The sequence below is a fragment of the Macaca mulatta genome, chromosome 6, assembly GCF_049350105.2.
Source record: "Macaca mulatta isolate MMU2019108-1 chromosome 6, T2T-MMU8v2.0, whole genome shotgun sequence".
NCBI classification, from domain to species: domain Eukaryota; kingdom Metazoa; phylum Chordata; class Mammalia; order Primates; family Cercopithecidae; genus Macaca; species Macaca mulatta.
Window position 1 is genome coordinate 132,346,342 of NC_133411.1, and position 18,762 is coordinate 132,365,103.

At 37.6% G+C, this 18,762-nt stretch overlaps 1 protein-coding gene across 3 annotated transcripts in view; it reads right to left on the reverse strand.

The window, feature by feature from the left end:
* CEP120 (centrosomal protein 120) overlaps nucleotides 1-18,762 on the reverse strand; it is an 82,382-nt gene that overhangs the window by 42,253 nt on the left and 21,367 nt on the right. For all 3 annotated transcript variants that reach the window (XM_015140660.3, XM_015140662.3, XM_028849697.2), the window contains 5 exons: nucleotides 17,853-18,001; nucleotides 6,141-6,338; nucleotides 3,971-4,198; nucleotides 2,754-2,970; nucleotides 1,239-1,413 (listed from right to left, as the gene is read on the reverse strand). In XM_015140660.3, the coding sequence (XP_014996146.1) occupies nucleotides 1,239-1,413; nucleotides 2,754-2,970; nucleotides 3,971-4,198; nucleotides 6,141-6,338; nucleotides 17,853-18,001 (967 nt within the window). The remainder of the gene's footprint in view (nucleotides 1-1,238; nucleotides 1,414-2,753; nucleotides 2,971-3,970; nucleotides 4,199-6,140; nucleotides 6,339-17,852; nucleotides 18,002-18,762) is intronic.

Here is an 18,762-nt window from a genome sequence, read left to right on the forward strand (position 1 = left end):
TCATCACAAACCCACGCTAGATTAAATGGAAGAATGCTTGACTACTGCTGAACTTACTTTGTATTTAAAGCCAAATATAAAGATATTATAATGCTCATTTAAATTTAATCTTGCATCTTGTTATTCATATATGAGAACCAAAATTTAAACACTAATAGTAAAAACTGCTTTCCAATAAGAATTCTATGTATTCACCCAATTCCTATATAATTACATATCCATTTAAATCAAGTTATCTCTGAGAAAGTTAAGTGCCCTAGAGTTTCAACTCCCTATGCTTACCACCACACTACAGGATTTAGTGATTAAAAGAAAAATAAATAAATAAAGGAAGTCATGCAGATGAGAAACTTTTCAAATACCAGTGTTACCTAACAAATTCCATGATACAGTTGCAAACTACAATTCCATACCAATAGAGAGCAGTGTATGAAAATTTATCAAACAGAAAAAGTTAAATGGTCAGCATTTTTAAAGTGCCTTAAAATGATTCAAAGATAGAACTATTAGTCTGTATCAAGTGAATTCTATGAAGAGTGTTAAGTGGATTTAACAATTTATTTCCTCAACTTTTGTAAATGCTAATGCTTGTTCCAAAGAAATTTATGAGGAGATGCTAACTACCCCAAACTAAACACATTATTGTATTATATTTAATTTATATCTCAGGCACAAAAGACTATAAAAATGTAACATCATTAAAAACAAATTGTGTAAAACTACTTAAATATATTATATAAAATTCTTAATATAGAACAATGTAGACACATTCCACTTACAGCTGATTAAGTATGGTGTTTAGATTCATAGCTATGAAATGTGGGTATTAGGAATATGAGCTCCCATTATAATACAGTTATATAGAAAAATCAGATAATACACTACCATTATTTTGACCGGTAATACCTTTTTCCAGAAAGAAAGCACTTTTGAAGTTTAAGAGGCACTGTACTTTAAATGGCATATTATGTATATCAAAATACATATAATAGTTATATTAAATTATTATAAATGCCTACAATTATTATAACAGAATAGATAAGACAGTTACCTCTCCTCTACCAATGCTACCCTTGTTTGAATTCAAAATCATTAGGATATAGCCTTACCCCCTTTTAGTCCACTGATTTAACAAATGTTATAACTTCTTTGGTGACCATTTCTCTTTGCAATTCCCCAAACACAGGAAAGTCCTTTCTCTTCAGAAAATAATACTTTGAAACAAAATCAAATCACACCTTAATATACAGTTGATTGGAAAACCAATCTCCAAGGCATGTATACTCCTTAAGTCTATTGAAAAGCAAAAATGATGTGATGTTGCTGGAACAGCAATCTTCTGTCCTGAAGCTACTTCTGAAGCATTGGATGTAGTCACTGGCTGGGCCAGTGAAGCAGGTACAGAAGAACTGGCTAAAATGAACATAAAATAAAACAAAACAATCACACTTGTTAACAGTTTCTGTTAAATTGTACAGATAGTTTAAGGCTATCATCTCATTTACCTTTAAGCAGGAATTGGGCTATTTTGTCTCATGAACATATGAATTGAGGTATAAGTACCTTAAAAGTAACTCACACAAAATAACCCAGGTTTCAATTTCCATTCTAGAATTGTGTGAAAGAAGAGCTTACTCTCAACACACATAGAAAATGTACAGAACCAACAGAGAAATATGTATGACTGCAGCCTAGCAGGCACTAACTTATTTCCAGGAGGCACATAACTTAACATTTGAAGGGCTGTATATGAGACTTACTGATATAATGACATCACCTTTTTAAAGTAGTTTTGGTTATTGTAGGCATATTTAAAATAACAGAAGGCTAAAACTTAAGAAGACAGGTATCTAGTCCAACCCTATTATAGATCAGAGATACTTGGTGAGTGGCCTAAGTCACACAGCTACTCAGTGACAGAGATGTAACTTACAGCAAAGAGATCTAACTCTTAATCCACTACTAGTTATTTACACTACTAACTATAACTGCAATGGAAGGAAATTTTTTATTAAATCAGATAATCATGCATTATCAGACTCTCCCTTAACTTTAGGATCAAAAATGGCTATAATGAGTTTACTATAAGAGGCAGTTAATAACTGTTCTCTCTAAAATTCAACATATTTAAGAATCTAATCATTTAAAAAATCTATTTGCAAAAACTGTATTATTTAATGTCTATTGAATACGATATTTCCAGTGTACAAGTAAAATAAAAAATCCCTTAAATAAATTTAGTGAATTCTATTTTGAAGTTAGATAGATTGCAATGACTTTGCATTGAAATTTTTTATATTTCCACACATTATTGGTGGGTTTTTTCTTTACTTTTCTTTTTTTTTTTTGAGACGGAGTTCCACTCTTTTTGACCAGGCTGGAGTGCAATGGCTCGATCTTGGCTCACCACAACCTCTGCCTCCTGGGTTCAAGCAATTCTCCTGCCTTAGCCTCCCGAGTAGCTGGGATTACAGGCATGAGCCACCATGCCTGGCTAATTTTGCATTTTTAGTAGAGACAGGATTTCTCTATGTTGGTTAGGCTCATCTCAAATGCCCAATCTCAGGTGATCCGCCTGCCTCAGCCTCCCAAAGTGCTGGGATCACAGGCATGAGCCACCGCGCCCAACCTTATTGGTTCTTAACCCCATAATTTTTACTTAAAACTCATTTAAGTTCTCATAGTCAGTTTTTAGATGGCTGCAAAATGCAATACCTCAAAGATCTGTAAACAAACAAACAAAAAAACCTTACCTTTTGGATTTGGTTTGGTGTCCCTATCATACTGTAAACTTTCCACTTCACTTTCTGTTGCATCATCTTTTGTTGGAGGTGACTGGTTGTGAGATGGAACAGGGGACACTCTTGGTGATTTTGGCTCAGTAAGTGTCTTCTCCTTTATGGGGGTTAAAACTTTCTTCTTTGAATGCTCTGGCTCATGTTCATTCTGGGTCTTTAATTCAATTAAAGACTAAAAACAATTTTTAAATAAAGTATAATTTGCAAAGAACTTTCCTTCATAATTAAGCAAAAAACTTGGCGTTGTTTTTTAAAAATATAAGCTTCCTTTCCCAGTTTGGATATTCCTAGTCTATTTTTCTTCATAATTTGCAAATTTCTTTATAGCATCTAGGACCAGAAAAAGGAAGATGAACAGAGGAAATATGATATCCAGAGCTGAATACCAAAATGCATCCTAATGGGTAAGAAAGGATATTTGAGAAAAGAAGTCAGGCATAGGTGTCCCTGGGAATGGTTATTCCTACCAAGGCAGTATAATGGAGAACTATACTTCTAAAGAGAAAAAACAGATGTCTAGTATGACTTTCTTTCTCTCCTTTATTCCACTCCCCAATAAAAACATATGTATATATATCTTTTAAACACTCATTTCGGTTTTTCTATCTTTAATTCACAACCTGTATAAAGATCAGCTTTTTGAAAGAACAAGATAAAGTTGATTCTGGGAATAGATACAATAAAAAAAAAAAATACACGGCCAAATAAATGATCACCTGTATTATGAAAAGTGACTAAAGAGAGTATGAGGACTACAAAGCACTAAGGAACCAAGGATTTTATTTTGGCTCGGTTGCATTAACCAAAAAGATACCAGTAATGCAGATTCTCAGAAACTAGGTCTAAAAATGTTCTCTTTCACTGGAGTTCCTTTTCTGCCTTAGTCATTAACTGAGTTGGGGGTCGGGGAGACCATAAGTGGGTTTCCACTACACAAGAAGACTGTCCCAAAGGCTAAGAGGGCTCTGGGTAGGATCACTTATAAACCACAACAGAAGTCACAGCACTTTTCAGAAAGGTCTTTTCAGAAAGGGGGTATCATATAACACAGGCCACTAATTAAGATTAATAAATATATCCTTATGAAGGTAACTCTTCTGAAATTCAACTTTTGTAAGTAATCATGAGTGGGACTAGTGAAGCCGGGGGAATGAAGGAGGGCCACTACTTGCCTGGGAGTCTATGCCTTCTCTCTGCAGAGCCACAGACACTCCCACAGTTGGGGCTAGCTCCACAGGAATAGGTGCAAGCTTCTGTTTGGCTCTGTTTGGAGGGTCAAGGGTAAAAGCACCTTCGACTGTGACTGGGTGCTGGTTGATTTCTGTACTGCCCTTTTTAAGTAATCCAGTTAAAGGTATTTCTGTACTTCCAAGTGACTGGTCTCCACAGCAGAGATGAATCTAATATGAAAGGGAAAAATTAAAATAGGGCTTTATACTTTCTCCTTTTTCCTAAACATCATAAACTTAATAAGAAGTTGTAAAATGACTCACGGAAAGAAAATATAATGCACCTCATTGACCTGAAGTGACTAAGTAATGAATTCTCACACATAACTGTTAAAACTGGTGATAAAACAGTTTACTAGAAACTCAATAATAGTTATTACCCTTTTCATTTCTTTTGGTATTACATAATCATATGTTATTGCTCCTTTTTCTGCCTCTTTGATGAACTACTTTAATATTTTATTATGAAAAGTGTGTAAGAAAATAACTAATGCATGAATTTAAACAAAAAAATACCTCAACATTTTTCTATTTCCATTTTACCATTAATTTAAACATGGTTTCAAAAACTAAGTCAGTGGATCAATCCTGATTTGGAATTTGAAAACCTCAAATAGTTTTGTTTTTTTCACTCATAAGATATCTTGAGTATTTCTCTTTTCTTGCTTTTCAGACCTCATATTAAAAAGAGTGCTTAACCGTAAGTAAAAGAATATCTCTGGAGTGGAATATACTGTTAATCACTGATAGCTAATTAAAAGTTCAATATTACACCTTTTGACAAGTTTAAAAAAAAAAAAAAAAGACTGCTCCAGAAAATTATATATAACTTATTTTCCCTTACTATATTGAAGCCTTAGCAAACTTAGTATTTTAATGAATAATCAACAAGCAATCATGCTGTAAAATATATTTAGCTCTAATATCATCAGTGAAAGAGTTAAGAGAGACCTATAACTTAGTCTCAAAGTTATTATATTAAGGTGTAATATTTTTATGGGCTGGAAGAAAAAGTATTTTTATGATGTAAATGTCCTCCATTAGAAACTAATAAATAAATCAATACTTTTGGTAAGGACTGATACGTCAGATACAGAATAAAATTCAAACTGCTTTTTCCTGCATGTCATCATTTTATATAGTCTTCAGTTTTCTAAATATCTTGGGTTTAGTAGAACCATCTCTAAAATTCAGTTCTACTAAAATTTCCTAATGCTTCTTCTCACCTCCTGTCCATTACTTTATTTTAAACAAATGAATATCTAACCATATACAACACCACCCTATTTTGGTTTTGATCAAAAGGAAGTGTCATAAAAGACAGAAGAGGATTGTTTACTAGGTAAGGTTAACTTATCTTTTTTTTGAAATAGAGTCTTGCTCTGCTGCCCAGGCTGGAGTACAGTAGTGTGATCATAGCTGACTACAGTCTCCAACTCCTGGGCTCAAGCAATCCTTCCACCTCACCCTCCCAAGTAGCTAAGATTACAGGCACACACCACCACGTCTAAGTAACTTTTTATTTTTTGTAGAGACAGGGTCTTGCTATGTTGCCCAGGCTATTCTTGAACTTCTGGCCTCAAGTGATCCTCCCATCTTAGCCTCTCAAAGTGCTGGAATTCTAGGCGTGAGCTACCATGCTCAGCCAATGTTTGCTTTTAAATGGAGTCCAATTCAAAAAGAGTTCATAAAAAATACTCAAATCAAGGGCAGATTTTAGAAAGCTGTCTTACCTCATTGCTTTTAATAGCAGTAAGGCATATATATTTTGAAATCAAGAGTGTGATCTGTGTGCCTACACATAATATCTCCACTAACAATAATCAAACCCTGCCCATGCCCACTGCTCTAGGCTCCAGGTATAATTGTTTTTATTGCAAAGGACTGGTAACTGATATACCTCTTTTCTCAATTACGGGGAAAAGAGGTGCTATCTCATAAAATTCTGAAGTAACTATAATGCCAACAATGTCATGACGCAGGATAGTACCTAAAAAAATTAGAAGATGTGGCAGAAAGATAACCTCTACTACTGAAATAAGATTAAGTTTAGGTACTAAATTAACGCTTAAAAGACCACCTCCAGTTAAAAACGATTTGCTGCAGTACTCACCTGTAGTTTAGACTGAAGAGCCAGGTAAACACGAAGAACTTCTACACTGCTACGGATGCGAACTGATGCTCTCTCTGGCTCAAAGTTTGGGTTGATCAAATCATTGAAGGGTTCATTTGTAACATCATTTCCCAGTAAAGAGTAGTAGAAGAAAAACTCAGGCTGTCTTTCTGGAAGTTTCATGGTACATGGAATTAACTAAACATTTCAGGAAAAAGAAAACAGTATTACTTTCTAAACCACTAAACATGCTTAGTGTATCTATTGCATTCCAAAAATATTTGCTAAAATGTTGATTTTTTAATTTGATGTCTTAACCCTCAAATAAAATTTCTGAATTTCTGCCAAATTGCTACCAAATGACTGTTTTAAAAAAGGGTCGTCTTAGAAAAGCAGAGTCTAAAAGACTTTATAGATTTATGTCGTTTTAAAGTTTTCATTGCATTCAATTGGTCCATGAATATGTGAAAGTTCTACTTAGAAGAAAGAGATTAAGTATTTCAAACTGAGCTTTCCTTATTTTCACATATTTTATTTCATCTTATACTTCCTCAGCCATCAGAGGCTCTATGTTATGAATGAGAAAAGGTTTGTAAAAAAAATTTAATCCAGGCTATTTAATATATAACATCTTAGTTGAGGTCTCCAATAAAGTTTTTAGCTATTCTGTCAAAATTTAGAGGCCTATGAATTAACACCAAAAAAATACCTTCCGTACTATGAGTGTTACTTTTCAGAGTCACTAGCTTCATGGCCACATATGACCAAGAGATGGGATTCCTGTCCTACAAAATATAAAATATTTTCTAACAGACCTGTAATGTTCACTAGCATATTGTTAAACAATAAGCTATAAACATTCAATATGTTCATCAATAGGGGATGCCTTAAATATAATTATCATACAGCATGGCTGCTAAATAATAACATACTAACTTGAAAGTTATCTAAGACAGTGGTCCCCAACCATTTTGGCACCAGGGACTGGTTTCATGGAAGACAATTTTTCCATAAACAGGAGGGCATAGAGGGAATAGTTACAAGAGGAAACTTCTACCTCAGATCATTAGGCATTAGATTCTCATAAGCAGCACGCAACCTAGATCCCTTGCATGTGTAGTTCACAATAAGGTTCGTGCTCCTATTAAAATCTAATGCCACCACTGATCTGACAGGAGGCAGAGCTCAGGCCGTAATGTTCACTTGCCCACTGCTCACCTCCTGCTATATAGCCCGGTTCCTAACAGGCCACAAACCTGTACCAGTCCACAGCCTGAGGGTTGAGGATCCCTCTCTAAGATATACTGTTGGTTTAAAAAAATTACAGGATAGTTTGTATAGTTTGTGAAAATAAAAGTACTAATCACTTAGATTACAACAGCACAGTACCAGTCACATAATAAATGTAAGCTATTTTAATCCTACTTTAAAATGTATTCATGTTTAAGTGAGGAGATTTTAATCATGTGGACTTACACACATTGAGAGGAGCACCTATGCACTTACAATTGTTACAGTCACAAATTCTGGAGTCAGATCCCAAACCCCAACTCTAGTTCCATCAGTAACTTACTGTGAAATTTTAGAAAAATTACTTAATCACTGTGTGTATCCACTTGTTTTAGGGTTGGAAAGATTAGAGATACATAGTTGCTGCTACAACAACGCCTAGCACACAGTTAGCTGTTGTTATGTGAGAATGGAAAATCCTGGGGAAGAACATACTATCCGTTACAGTGATTATTCTGGAGGAGTTTAGAGAAGATTTTCATTTTCTTTTACTTTCTTTCATAATCATAAAGCAACAAAAATACTAAGAAATAAAGACCCTTAAATATTTCACAGTATATTTAATTCTAAATTATTCCCATTATGGGAAGAAATTATTTAAAAATTCTTTATTAGGGGGCGGAGCAAGATGGCCGAATAGGAACAGCTCCAGTCTCCAACTCCCAGCGCGAGCGACACAGAAGACCGGTGATTTCTGCATTTTCAACTGAGGTACTGGGTTCATCTCACTGGGGAGTGCCGGACGATCGGTGCTGGTCAGCTGCTGCAGCCCGACCAGCGAGAGCTGAAGCAGGGCGAGGCATCGCCTCACCTGGGAAGCGCAAGGGGGAAGGGAATCCCTTTTCCTAGCCAGGGGAACTGAGACACACAACACCTGGAAAATCGGGTAACTCCCACCCCAATACTGCGCTTTAACCAAACAGGCACACCAGGAGATCATATCCCACACCTGGCCGGGAGGGTCCCACACCCACGGAGCCTCCCTCATTGCTAGCACAGCAGTCTGTGATCTACCGGCAAGGCAGCAGCGAGGCTGGGGGAGGGGTGCCCGCCATTGCTGAGGCTTAAGTAGGTAAACAAAGCTGCTGGGAAGCTCGAACTGGGTGGAGCTCACAGCAGCTCAAGGAAACCTGCCTGTCTCTGTAGACTCCACCTCTGGGGACAGGACACAGTAAACAATAACAAACACAGCAGAAGCCTCTGCAGACGCAAACGACTCTGTCTGACAGCTTTGAAGAGAGCAGTGGATCTCCCAACACAGAGGTTGAGATCTGAGAAGGGACAGACTCCCTGCTCAAGTGGGTCCCTGACCCCTGAGTAGCCTGACTGGGAGACATCCCCCACTAGGGGCAGTCTGACACCCCACACCTCACAGGGTGGAGTACACCCCTGAGAGGAAGCTTCCAAAGCAAGAATCAGACAGGTACACTCGCTGTTCAGAAATATTCTATCTTCTGCAGTCTCTGCTGCTGATACCCAGGCAAACAGGGTCTGGAGTGGACCTCAAGCAATCTCCAACAGACCTACAGCTGAGGGTCCTGACTGTTAGAAGGAAAACTATCAAACAGGAAGGACACCTACACCAAAACCCCATCAGCACATCACCATCATCAAAGACCAGAGGCAGATAAAACCACAAAGATGGGGAAAAGGCAGGGCAGAAAAGCTGGAAATTCAAAAAATAAGAGCACATCTCCCCCGGCAAAGGAGCGCAGTTCATCGCCAGCAACGGATCAAAGCTGGACGGAGAATGACTTTGATGAGATGAGAGAAGAAGGCTTCAGTCCATCAAACTTCTCAGAGCTAAAGGAGGAATTACGTACCCAGCGCAAAGAAACTAAAAATCTTGAAAAAAAAGTGGAAGAATTGATGGCTAGAGTAATTAATGCAGAGAAGGTCATAAACGAAATGAAAGAGATGAAAACCATGACACGAGAAATACATGACAAATGCACAAGTTTCAGTAACCGACTCGATCAACTGGAAGAAAGAGTATCTGCGATTGAGGATCAAATGAATGAAATGAAGCGAGAAGAGAAACCAAAAGAAAAAAGAAGAAAAAGAAATGAACAAAGCCTGCAAGAAGTATGGGATTATGTAAAAAGACCAAATCTACGTCTGATTGGGGTCCCTGAAAGTGAGGGGGAAAATGGAACCAAGTTGGAAAACACTCTTCAGGATATCATCCAGGAGAACTTCCCCAACCTAGTAGGGCAGGCCAACATTCAAATCCAGGAAATACAGAGAACGCCACAAAGATACTCCTCGAGAAGAGCAACTCCAAGACACATAATTGCCAGATTCACCAAAGTTGAAATGAAGGAAAAAATCTTAAGGGCAGCCAGAGAGAAAGGTCGGGTTACCCACAAAGGGAAGCCCATCAGACTAACAGCAGATCTCTCGGCAGAAACTCTCCAAGCCAGAAGAGAGTGGGGGCCAATATTCAACATTCTTAAAGAAAAGAATTTTCAACCCAGAATTTCATATCCAGCCAAACTAAGTTTCATAAGTGAAGGAGAAATAAAATCCTTTACAGATAAGCAAATGCTTAGAGATTTTGTCACCACTAGGCCTGCCTTACAAGAGACCCTGAAGGAAGCACTAAACATGGAAAGGAACAACCAGTACCAGCCATTGCAAAAACATGCCAAAATGTAAAGACCATCGAGGCTAGGAAGAAACTGCATCAACTAACGAGCAAAATAACCAGTTAATATCATAATGGCAGGATTAAGTTCACACATAACAATAGTAACCTTAAATGTAAATGGACTAAATGCTCCAATTAAAAGACACAGACTGGCAAACTGGATAAAGAGTCAAGACCCATCAATCTGCTGTATTCAGGAGACCCATCTCACACGCAGAGACATACATAGGCTCAAAATAAAGGGATGGAGGAAGATTTACCAAGCAAATGGAGAACAAAAAAAAGCGGGGGTTGCAATACTAGTCTCTGATAAAACAGACTTTAAACCATCAAAGATCAAAAGAGACAAAGAAGGCCATTACATAATGGTAAAGGGATCAATTCAACAGGAAGAGCTAACTATCCTAAATATATATGCACCCAATACAGGAGCACCCAGATTCATAAAGCAAGTCCTTAGAGACTTACAAAGAGACTTAGACTCCCATACAATAATAATGGGAGACTTCAACACTCCACTGTCAACATTAGACAGATCAACGAGACAGAAAGTTAACAAGGATATCCAGGAATTGAACTCAGCTCTGCAGCAAGCAGACCTAATAGACATCTATAGAACTCTCCACCCCAAATCAACAGAATATACATTCTTCTCAGCACCACATCGTACTTACTCCAAAATTGACCACGTAATTGGAAGTAAAGCACTCCTCAGCAAATGTACAAGAACAGAAATTATAGCAAACTGTCTCTCAGACCACAGTGCAATCAAACTAGAACTCAGGACTAAGAAACTCAATCAAAACCGCTCAACTACATGGAAACTGAACAACCTGCTCCTGAATGACTACTGGGTACGTAACAAAATGAAGGCAGAAATAAAGATGTTCTTTGAAACCAATGAGAACAAAGATACAACATACCAGAATCTCTGGGACACATTTAAAGCAGTGTGTAGAGGGAAATTTATAGCACTAAATGCCCACAAGAGAAAGCAGGAAAGATCTAAAATTGACACTCTAACATCGCAATTAAAAGAACTAGAGAAGCAAGAGCAAACACATTCGAAAGCTAGCAGAAGGCAAGAAATAACTAAGATCAGAGCAGAACTGAAGGAGATAGAGACACAAAAAACCCTCCAAAAAATCAATGAATCCAGGAGTTGGTGTTTTGAAAAGATCAACAAAATTGACAGACCTCTAGCAAGACTAATAAAGAAGAAAAGAGAGAAGAATCAAATCGACGCAATAAAAAATGATAAAGGGGATATCACCACCGACCCCACAGAAATACAAACTACCATCAGAGAATACTATAAACACCTCTACGCAAATAAACTGGAAAATCTAGAAGAAATGGATAATTTCCTGGACACTTACACTCTTCCAAGACTAAACCAGGAAGAAGTTGAATCCCTGAATAGACCAATAGCAGGCTCTGAAATTGAGGCAATAATTAATAGCCTACCAACCAAAAAAAGTCCAGGACCAGATGGATTCACAGCTGAATTCTACCAGAGGTACAAGGAGGAGTTGGTACCATTCCTTCTGAAACTATTCCAATCAATAGAAAAAGAGGGAATCCTCCCTAACTCATTTTATGAGGCCAACATCATCCTGATACCAAAGCCTGGCAGAGACACAACTAAAAAAGAGAATTTTAGACCAATATCCCTGATGAACATCGATGCAAAAATCCTCAATAAAATACTGGCACACCGGATTCAGCAACACATCAAAAAGCTTATCCACCATGATCAAGTGGGCTTCATCCCTGGGATGCAAGGCTGGTTCAACATTCGCAAATCAATAAACATAATCCAGCATATAAACAGAACCAAAGACAAGAACCACATGATTATCTCAATAGATGCAGAAAAGGCTTTTGACAAAATTCAACAGCCCTTCATGCTAAAAACGCTCAATAAATTCGGTATTGATGGAACGTACCTCAAAATAATAAGAGCTACTTATGACAAACCCACAGCCAATATCATACTGAATGGGCAAAAACTGGAAAAATTCCCTTTGAAAACTGGCACAAGACAGGGATGCCCTCTCTCACCACTCCTATTCAACATAGTGTTGGAAGTTCTGGCTAGGGCAATCAGGCAAGAGAAAGAAATCAAGGGTATTCAGTTAGGAAAAGAAGAAGTCAAATTGTCCCTGTTTGCAGATGACATGATTGTATATTTAGAAAACCCCATTGTCTCAGCCCAAAATCTCCTTAAGCTGATAAGAAACTTCAGCAAAGTCTCAGGATACAAAATTAATGTGCAAAAATCACAAGCATTCTTATACACCAGTAACAAACAAACAGAGAGCCAAATCAGGAATGAACTTCCATTCACAATTGCTTCAAAGAGAATCAAATACCTAGGAATCCAACTTACAAGGGATGTAAAGGACCTCTTCAAGGAGAACTACAAACCACTGCTCAGTGAAATAAAAGAGGACACAAACAAATGGAAGAACATACCATGCTCATGGATAGGAAGAATCAATATCGTGAAAATGGCCATACTGCCCAAGGTAATTTATAGATTCAATGCCATCCCCATCAAGCTACCAATGAGTTTCTTCACAGAATTGGAAAAAACTGCTTTAAAGTTCATATGGAACCAAAAAAGAGCCCGCATCTCCAAGACAATCCTAAGTCAAAAGAACAAAGCTGGAGGCATCACGCTACCTGACTTCAAACTATACTACAAGGCTGCAGTAACCAAAACAGCATGGTACTGGTACCAAAACAGAGATATAGACCAATGGAACAGAACAGAGTCCTCAGAAATAATACCACACATCTACAGCCATCTGATCTTTGACAAACCTGACAAAAACAAGAAATGGGGAAAGGATTCCCTATTTAATAAATGGTGCTGGGAAAATTGGCTAGCCATAAGTAGAAAGCTGAAACTGGATCCTTTCCTTACTCCTTATATGAAAATTAATTCAAGATGGATTAGAGACTTAAATGTTAGACCTAATACCATAAAAATCCTAGAGGAAAACCTAGGTAGTACCATTCAGGACATAGGCATGGGCAAAGACTTCATGTCTAAAACACCAAAAGCAACAGCAGCAAAAGCCAAAATTGACAAATGGGATCTCATTAAACTAAAGAGCTTCTGCACAGCAAAAGAAACTACCATCAGAGTGAACAGGCAACCTACAGAATGGGAGAAAATTTTTGCAATCTACTCATCTGACAAAGGGCTAATATCCAGAACCTACAAAGAACTCAAACAAATTTACAAGAAAAAAACAAACAACCCCATCAAAAAGTGGGCAAAGGATATGAACAGACATTTCTCAAAAGAAGACATTCATACAGCCAACAGACACATGAAAAAATGCTCATCATCACTGGCCATCAGAGAAATGCAAATCAAAACCACAATGAGATACCATCTCACACCAGTTAGAATGGCGATCATTAAAAAGTCAGGAAACAACAGGTGCTGGAGAGGATGTGGAGAAATAGGAACACTTTTACACTGTTGGTGGGATTGTAAACTAGTTCAACCATTATGGAAAACAGTATGGCGATTCCTCAAGGATCTAGAACTAGATGTACCATATGACCCAGCCATCCCATTACTGGGTATATACCCAAAGGATTATAAATTATGCTGCTATAAAGACACATGCACACATATGTTTATTGCAGCACTATTCACAATAGCAAAGACTTGGAATCAACCCAAATGTCCATCAGTGACAGATTGGATTAAGAAAATGTGGCACATATACACCATGGAATACTATGCAGCCATAAAAAAGGATGAGTTTGTGTCCTTTGTAGGGACATGGATGCAGCTGGAAACCATCATTCTTAGCAAACTATCACAAGAACAGAAAACCAAACACCGCATGTTCTCACTCATAGGTGGGAACTGAACAATGAGATCACTTGGACTCAGGAAGGGGAACATCACACACAGGGGCCTATCATGGGGAGGGGGGAGGGGGGAGGGATTGCATTGGGAGTTATACCTGATGTAAATGACGAGTTGATGGGTGCAGCACACCAACATGGCACAAGTATACATATGTAACAAACCTGCACGTTATGCACATGTACCCTACAACTTAAAGTATAATAATAATAAATTAATTAAAAAAAAAATTCTTTATTATTCTGATATTTAGAGACTGTATTTTTTTCCTACTCTTAACTTTCAATATTTAAGAAGGAAGCAAGATTGTCACTAGCCAGTGTTTCTGCTCCAAACTCAATCCTCCATTCTATTAAAACTTTATAGTAACATGTGCTAAGTCCCTGACTTGCATCTGAAAAGGTTTGTAAATTTGTTTATTGCTAGATGCTTTCTCACATTGCCTTTGACTAAGTTGAGAGGAAAAAACTAAACAGCTAGTTTCATCCCAAACATAAACAATACAATCATTAAGCAGCAACACCCCACCACCCATACTCTCCTGTTCCCAGTCCCTGGAATCACAAATCTGCTTGAAGGAACTTTTGCCTATTGTAGATGATTCATATAAATGGAACTACACAGTATGTGGCCTTTTGTGTCTGGCTTCTTTCACTTAGCATGTTTCCAACATTCCTTTATGTTGTGGCATGTACCAGTACTTCATTCCTTTTTTTTTTTTTTTTTTTACTATAAAGATGGCGATCTTGCTATGTTGCCCCGGCTGGTCTTGGACTGCTGGGACTTAAGGGATCCTCTTGCCTCAGGCTCCTGAGGAGCTGAGATTACAGCTGTGTACCACACCACCCACAGGCAGTACTTTGATAGCTAAATTGTATTTAATTGTGTACATATACCAAAGTTTGTTTATCCATTCATCTACTGATGGGCATCTGGGTAGCTTTCACCTTTTGGCTATCGTGTATAGTATTGCTATAAACACTCACATACAAATTTTTATTTGAACACCTGTTTCCAATACTTTTGCGTATATACCTAGGAGTAGTATTGCTGATCATGTCGTAATTCTGTTTAACATTCTGAGGAATCTATCTGGCTTACTTTTTTATAGAGATAGTAAACAGTTTGCCAGACATCAACCTGTGTGTGTTTTTTTTTTTTAAAACTAAACTGAAATAGTAATTTGTCCCAGTAATTCACCTGTATTACCAAGAACTGTATTATACTGGTTTTTAAAAGTTATGGACTCAATAGGTCAATTACCCACAGGAAACTTTACCATACAAATGTACTTTCTCACAAACAACATGGTCGGCAACTTACTAATATTACCTCATTCCTCACGCACAACTGAAAAGATGGTAAATATCACCACTGTATAACTATAAAATCAAGCCTCAAAAAGGTTATGTAACTTGCCTACGTTGAAGGAGCTAGAAAATAGAATGAGATTACAACTCAAATCTATTTTATTCCAAACTCATTAAGAGGCAAGAGAGCATTATATGGGACCAAGAGAACATTAAAAATGACCACATGGTCAGAAATACTTGGGCCATTAACTAGCCGTAAGATCTTCCTAAGACTTGGTTTCCTTATCTCTAAAATGAAAATGAGCAACTCTAAGATTGTGGTAGGATTAAATGCAAAATATGCAGAGTGGGTGGCACAATGTCTATTATACAAAGCATTACACAGTAAGTAATCAATAAATATTAACAATTATGCCTCCCTAAGGAGGATAAAATTGTTAAAACAGTGATTTAAAATTCAGCTGGGCATGGTGGCTCACGCCTGTAATCCCAGCACTTTTAGGAGGCCAAGGCAGGAAGATGCCCTGAGGTCAGGAGTTTGAGACCAAACTGGCGAACATGGTGAAACCCCATCTCTACCAAAAATATAAAAACTGGCCAGGCGTGATGGCAGGCGCCTGTAATCCCAGCTACTCGGGAGGGTGAGGCAGGAGAATCTCTTGAACTGGGAAAGCAGAGGTTGCAGTGAGCTGAGACTGCACCATTGCACTCCAGCCTGGGCGACAAGAGCAAGACTCCATCTCAAAAAATAAAAATAAAAAATAAAAAGCTTAGAAAATATGGTAACAACACAGTAAAAATACAGTACATTCCTAAGTATCTGACATGTGGACAAGAGTGTTCTGATGTGGTTAATAAATAAAAAGCCAACAGATATCTGTCTTTCCTTGCAACTAGAGTGGCATATTAAACTATAACAAATCCAGAAGCAGAGCTTTAAGAAGAGAAGAAAAATACGGAAACTGATATAAACGCAAAAGTACGTATGTATCAACAAGGAAATTCACAGTACCAAATTAGGAGAGAAAGAGTAAATACTCAAAGAACGCCAAGTTCTTTATATAGTGTGCATGAATTCAGTGTGACAAAGTAAACACATTTCCTGATAAAAATCTTTACCTGATGTACCTTGCAAGTAAAATAAAAATGTGGCCACTAATTGCATATTTCATTTGTGAATGTGGATTACATGGATATTCTGTTCCTCTAAGAAAGTAAATAAGGCTGGGCATGGTGGCTCACACCTGTAATCCCAGCATCTTGTGAGGCTGAGGTGAGAGAATCATTTGAGGCCAGGATTCTGAGACCAGCCTCAGCAGCATAGTAAAACCCTGTCTCTACAAAAACTTTAAAAATTAGCTGGGTGTGGTGGCACATGCCTGTAATCCCAGCTACTCAGGAGGCTGAGGCAGAAGGATCAATTGACTGTCGGAGCTTGAGGCTACAGCGAGCTATGATCACGCCAAGGCACTCCAGCCTGGGCAACAAAGAAAGACCTGTCTCTTAGGGGAAAAAGGGGGGAGGGGAATCATCTGAGAAAAATTGTACAGTTATAAGCCATATCATCTGTTTTTGTAAGTATTAATTCATTTCAGCTACTACAGAACAACATAATGCCAAGAAAAGTAGACCTGTAAAACCAAGTTGATGGCAGAGGAGGGAAAAAAAGAGGAAGTGGACTTGAGAAGGACAGTGGAATAACAGCTAGTTTTGTGTTGAGCTGTTGTTGGGAGGAAAGCAATCTACAATGAGCCCTGAGCATCCCTACACATTCTTGCAGAGTATGACAAGACTGCAAGGCCCAGACCACTCTTTTACTCAGCACATTTCCCAGGGTTGTTTAAGCAGCTTGAGAGATAAGGTCATGTGTCTTCCTGGACAAAGACCAGGCCTGCTTACTGCTTACAATAAAAGTGGCAGGTTCCTCAAATTCAGTTTCCTCAGCTGTGATAAAACCCACTATGTGCAGAGCAACCACCTGGGCCCCTCTGTGTAGTCCCCATGGGACTTAGGGTAAGGGCAACTGAAGGAAATATACCAATATTCATGTTCTTGCTGTGCTAAGGGTAATAAATTCCTTCGTTTCTGATCGAAGAACCTGTGTCTTCTGCTAGCATCCATGATAGTAACAGCTTAATTTGTTAGTTTATAAACAAGGTAAAATAGAACCCAAAACTGTATATGCATTAAGCATTACTGGCAGAAAGTATTCCTGACATTTTAAGTTTCTCCAAAAAGTAAATTATTCGCAAATTTAAAAATCCTTTCATGTCAGTCCTTACAATGCCACACAGCACAATGGAAAACAATGTTAACTGATGGTCACTCTCCGAAATCCTGAAGATTTATTATCTTACAATCAAGATCATCAAAATCTATTCTTTTTTCTAAATTAAAAAGTTTTCTCTCTAGTATGAAAGAAAACATGTTTTGTACTCATTTCTCAAAAGTAAAAAAAAAAAAAAGTCTACTTGCAAGTCTTTTTAATAGCTGAAAGCTAAAATGTTTTACATAATGTTTTCAAATTATTCATAAGTCACCAATCTCACGGAAAGTCTCACCTGTTCCAACTGGGTGGCAAATGCTATGGTCACTGACATAATGAAGGAGTCAGTACAATATTCTGCTGGTCCAATCTGATGGTAGCCTCCCTCTTCATTCAGCACAGCCACAATGTCCCTGGGGTCAAGTCCAGCCAGGATGGCAGGTACTTTACAGAGAAAAACACGATTAAACTACATTGCAGTTTGTTATAAACCATTGTAAGACTTTTAAAACTGGTATTTTTTAATTTGCTTGGTAATTTTCATGAATACAGTTAATATCTAGTAAGGTTTCCTTTACTCTCTTACATACTCTCTTACATACTCACCAAAGAAACCTTACTTAACCAGCATATTCTTTCTGTATATAAAATTCTGAAGTAACCCTTTAAAACCTTAAGGTAATAAACCACAAAGAAAAGGCATCTAACATAGGTTTTATAGTGAATCTAAACTGGAAAGTGAATAAACTAGATTTGGCTAAGAAGAAAAGGGTAGCTGAACAGGGAATGGGGGAGTAAAAAAAAAGAGTGTTCTAGACAGAAGGGACAGTATGTACAAAAACACAGAAGCAAGCAAGAGAAAGTATGTGTGAGAAAACTGACACAGGCATAGGGTGCCAGATTACAGAGTGAGAACTGACATACAGAGGGAGGTGGGGCTGGATAAGCAGAAGCCATATCATACATTCTTTCTGTATGCTATCCAGACACATTTTTGGATATTTTCTAAGAATAAGAGAAAATCATGAAATAAGTTTTGAGAAGAAAACTGACATAATCAAATAGGCTTTAGTATGAGGAGACTGAAGAGGGACAGCGTTTTTCAAATTGATTTAAAAAACAAAAAATATACACAACTAAAATAATTGATACTATCCAATGTTGAGGAGAAAGCAGGAAAGTGAGTGCTCTCAATGTTGGCAGGT